Source organism: Fringilla coelebs, assembly GCF_963513975.1.
Source record: "Fringilla coelebs genome assembly, chromosome: 6".
Taxonomy (NCBI): Eukaryota; Metazoa; Chordata; class Aves; order Passeriformes; family Fringillidae; genus Fringilla; species Fringilla coelebs.
Window position 1 is genome coordinate 53294873 of NC_140034.1, and position 4921 is coordinate 53299793.

A 4921-nucleotide genomic window follows, 5' to 3' on the forward strand; every position below is an offset into this window, starting at 1 on the left:
CTGGGGTGTGCTGGCTCCGGAGCCGAGGGTTTGGCCGATCTTACCCAGCGCTTTATGACAGGAGAACAAAGGGTAACACTTCCCCAGAACAAGGTGCTCCTCATCCTCCCTCGGGAGACAAAAAGCAAAATCACAGGGGTTCAAAGAGCCCGCAGTGTTGAGCTGGAAAATCCTGTTTGCTGAACGGGTTCCCAGCAGTGAGAGGGCTCCGAGCGCCTGCTGCTTCCTTCTGCTTCTGCATTTCAAATCCTTCCTGCTTCTGCATTTCAAGTCCTGAGCTCTGCCATGTTCCTAGAAAACAAAAGTGTGTCCAACAGTTCCTGAGAGTGTGCTAATCATGATTAGAAAAAGAATAAAAGAGAGCCACGTTCCCCTGACCCAGACCCTGGGGAGGAGGAAAATGCTCTTGCATTAAAGTTAAAGAAAACCTCAGGATCCCTGCACAGGGATTCCTCCTGTCCCTGCTTTTTGTCAGCCCTGTGCTAACCTGTCCCTGCCATTGTCATGACTGATTTCCCCTCTGCAGGCAAGGCTGGGGTCACTTAATTCTTGTTGGAACAGGGGAGAAGAGCTCAGGACAGAGCACAGCTCAGCCTTTGGCCTCTAGGTTCTGTAAGGACAAGTTTTAAGATATTCCAGCTCCAGATGCTCGTGTGCACTCAGGCACACACATCGCTAAATCGCTGAGAAAGCTAAAAATAGCTAAAAACCTTCCTCAGGCAGGAAGGTTCTGTTGAGTGCAGAAAGGGAAGAGCCTGACGCCAGGATCCCATGGCCAGGCAGCCCCGAGCAGTGACAGCAGCAGTGCCTCCCCTGGGCTTTGGTGGGCTCTCAGCACTCCTGGCCTGGACACAGCGGGTTGGTGGCCCCGGGGCCTTTTCCTGAGGCAGGGCTGGGCTGTATGTCCCTGCTGTGAGCAGGGGACAAAATGGAGTCAGGAATGAAGTGACCCCTGAGGTGGCAGCCGAGGGGCTCAGCTCCGGCCCGCCCCACCCATGTGGGTGCTGGTGCCTTCCCACAGAGAGAGGACGCAGTCTGTGTCCCTTAGCCTTTGCTCCTGAGGTTTTTCTGGCTGGGCTAAAGAGGAGCCAAGTCAGGACCTGGTGACACTTTGGCAGGGGTGGTGGCCAAGGTGAGAGAGATGTTGTTGGTCACCCACCAGGTGCTGCCTCCTCCAAACACCAAACCAGAGCCCAAAGCACACACCAAGCCATGTGCACCCACCTCTGACATTAACATTCCCCCAGTCCCTTGGAGCTGTTTCCACATCCACTGCCCAGGAGTTCCCAGCAGTTCCAGGAGATTTCTCTGCCAAAAAGGAATTGCTGTTATCTGGAAATCGATGACGAGGCTCCAGAAGCATCCCCCAAAGGCAAGGTTCAGTGGGAATGTGACAGCACCGCTCCACCATGCTGCCACAAATCCATTTCCATCCAGCACAGGGACACCATCCCTTGTCACACGTGGCCAGTGGCTTCTGCACAGGGCCTGTATCAGCAGGACATCCATGTCTTGGCTTCTGGAGCTCCTTGGGCAGCCCCTGGCCAGTTTCTCCCCTCTGCAGCCTGGGCTGTTTGTGGCTTCCTGTGCCCCAGCTGTGCCCGTCACACGTGGTGTGTGCAGCCCACAAAGGAAACCCCGGGTGACAAACCCCGGCGCGGGGGGCGGAGGCGAGACCGGAACAGAGCCGGCGCAGCCTCTGCTGCCATCTCAGCACCTTAGGGTGCTGCCCCTGCCCTGCGACCCCACACCGAGGCAGGATGGAGGATTTGGGTAAGTTGAGCCTCTCCAGAGCTAATCCTGCAGCCAGGTCTGGTTGGGGTCACATTTTCGGTACCTCCAGGGAGCCTCTTCCTTCTTGTACCTCAGGACCGGGAGGGGATGATGCTGAGGGGCAGCCTTGGAGCCCTGCTCCCTCCTTGGAGCCCTGCTCCCTCCTTGGAGCCCTGTTCCCTCTTGTGCCTCCCCACCCCAAGGGAACGATGGGGCCAGTGGTCGGGCGAGCACTGGGCCAAAAACAGAGCCAGCCTGAGAGCAGGAAATGGGCTGAGGCGGCGCCGCAACCCTGGCTGCACCCAGCAGGAGCTGGGAGCCATCCCTGGCCTGGGGTGGGGAGCTGGGCTCAGGGAAGCAGCCACGCTGGCATCCCCTGTTTCCCAGTGTCAGGGACAGCCAAGGCAGAGAGGTGAAAGAGGAAAGGGAAAGTGTTCAGCCCACCTTGGGGGAAGTGGTGCTCTGGACACGCAGGATGGGCCCAGGGTGAGCTTTTCCCTGCCAGGGCTTATGCTGGGTCAAGCTGAAGACTGGCAGAGGTTTCTTTGCTGGCCAGGGAGGGCATGTGGGGGCAGGACTCTGCCCCACTCACACTCCTTGGGAAGGTGGGCACATCCTGCACTGGGATGGAGGCCTTGGGGAGGATGCTCAGGGCTGGCAGCTGGACCTGCTGTGTCACTCCTTTTGCTCCTGAGGTTTTGGAGTGGTACAAGACCTCAGGGTGGGCAGTCGGTGGCTGTGGGGCCTGACCCCGGTGTCTCTGTGCAGATGCTTTGCTGGAAGAACTGGAGCAGAGCTCCTGCCTGGCCTCCAAGGAGCATGCACTGCAGGGACCAAGCTCCTGCCAGGATGCCCAGCATGGTACCCTAAAGGTAATACCTGAGCACAGAGACCCCTCAGCTCGTGATGGGGTGGTGGAGCTGGGCAGGGGAAGCTGCCAGGGGAGCACCCTGAGGGCTCTGCCACAAGGGCTTGTCCTTTCAGGTGCCACTGCCACCTCGAGCTCAGCCTCCAGGAAAAGGTTTGGATTCAGTGTACAGGTAAAAATGGCCATGGGAGGGCAAAGCCACCTGAGGCTGTCTGTTCCTTGCTGGGATCTGCCATCCAGGGTCACCTGGGACAGATTGTATCCTGCATACCTGCAGTGTTCCCTGTGGTGGCCTGTGGGAAAGGGCTGTGTTGGCAGGGGTGGAGGGGGCCTTGGTCCTGACTTTGGTGTGGACACTACAGCATCTCCCCTCTCTGCCATGTCCAGCACCCCTGCACCAGTCCCAAAGCCACTGCTCCCTTCACCCCCACACACGGAGGCCGCCCGGCAGCTGGATGAGCTCCTGGCTGACCTGGGCCACACAGAGAGCAAGGTGAGCCCTGGCCCTGGGGCACTGGTCGGGGGGGTTTGGCCCTCACCTGGGCCTCATCATCCTCCTTCCTGGCAGCTGGCAGCTGCAGGGCAGGGAGCCAGGGTGCCCAAGGAGTCTTTGCTGGACAACATGCTGGACAGCCTCACGCGGGACCTGCAGGAGCTGGGCATCATGACCGCGCCCGCCGGCATCTGCGCCGCCTGCCGCAAGCCCATCGCTGGCAAGGTGAGCCCCTGCTGCCAGCCTGGCACCCCTTGGCATCCCCCCGGAGCTGCCCTCACAGCCCCCGTGCCTCCTCCCCGCAGGTGCTCACAGCCCTGGGCAAAACCTGGCACCCCGAGCACTTCACCTGTGCCCGCTGCGGGCAGGAGCTGGACAAAGGGCCCTTCTTCGAGCAGGGCGGGCAGGCGTTCTGCGAGGAGGATTATCACCAGGCCTTCTCCCCGCGCTGTGCCTATTGCTCCGGCCCCATCCGCGAGGTGAGTGAATGACCCCCCCACCCCCCGGCCTCCCCCGCCTCCCTCCAGCCCCCTCACCTCGGCTTTTCCTGCAGAAAGTCCTCTCGGCCCTGGAGCAGACCTGGCATCCCGAGCACTTCTTCTGTGCACACTGCGGGAAGGTGTTTGGAGATGAGGGTATGTCCCAAGGAACATGTCCTGCCCCCATCCCAGGTATCCCCTGCTTTTGCACTTATCGCTCCGACAGCTCCCCACGGTCTCTCCCTTGCCTGCCACCCTGGGTACCACTGTGTCCATGTCTCACTGTCCCCAATGTGAGCCATCCCCAGGTGAGTGCCCATCCCAATCCCTTTCCCACAGGGTTCCTGGAGCACAATGGGAAGCCATACTGCCACCAGGACTTCCTGGCCTTGTTTGCCCCCAAATGCCAGGGCTGTGAGCGCCCTGTCATTGACAACTACCTGTCAGCGCTGCAGGGTGTCTGGCACACCGAGTGCTTCGTGTGCACGGTGAGTGGGATGGCAGGGATGCACGTACTGGGGGTCTTCCCAGCGCCATGCCAGCCCTTCCTCTCTCCTTCCTCTAGGAGTGCCTGACTGGCTTCACCGGCGGGTCCTTCTTTGAGCTAGAGGGGAGGCCCTACTGCGAGCTGCACTTCCACCAGCGGCAGGGCACCATCTGCCACGGCTGCGGCCGCCCCGTCACCGGGCGCTGCATCACGGCCGCGGGGCGCAGGTACCACCCCGAGCACTTCATCTGCACCTACTGCCTGGGCCGCCTGCACAAGGGCACCTTCCGTGAGCTCGGCAACAAGATGTACTGCCAGCCCTGCTACGAAAAGCTCTTTCTCTGAGCCCCAGGTGCCCAGCACAGCCTCCCTGCCTGGATGTCCCCAGCATCAATGTGCCTGGCACTGTCCCTGCTGACCCAAACACACCTCACACCCCACTCATCAACACGCATGGTGCTGGTCCTGCTCAGCCAACTGTCCCCAGCCTTGTGTCTGCCAAGCCAGGCATCCTTTCTTGACCCCCTCCCTCCAAGCCATCCCTGGCATTGCTCCTTGGACCTGAAGCAATAAAATACCTGGTACTGCCTTCTCTCTGCTTACTGGTGGATTTAGGGACGAGGGTGCAAGGCAAGGTGGGAGGGCTGGGAAATATCACATGGTTTGTCACAGCGACACCTCTGGGAGCCATGGAGACCGGCACCACTCCTGGATAAAGCAGCTGGGTCCAACAGCAAAGCCAGAAACACCAAAGGGGCAGGCACACATCACACTTTAAAAACTTTATTTATATAAAAAAATCATTTTGTTTTAAAAGCGTT

At 59.8% G+C, this 4921-nt stretch overlaps 1 protein-coding gene across 1 annotated transcript; it reads left to right on the forward strand.

Annotated features, from left to right (window-relative positions):
• Positions 1 to 1699: 1699 nt before the first annotated feature.
• On the forward strand, positions 1700 to 4445 carry LPXN (leupaxin; the record flags this gene model as incomplete). Its single annotated transcript, XM_084207517.1, has 9 exons — positions 1700 to 1773; positions 2542 to 2645; positions 2758 to 2813; positions 3029 to 3134; positions 3210 to 3359; positions 3440 to 3613; positions 3688 to 3769; positions 3953 to 4101; positions 4179 to 4445. Exons 1-9 carry the CDS (start codon positions 1761 to 1763, stop codon positions 4443 to 4445), a joined length of 1101 nt encoding a protein of 366 aa, XP_084063643.1. The 5' UTR covers positions 1700 to 1760.
• Between the last annotated feature and the right edge of the window lie 476 nt (positions 4446 to 4921).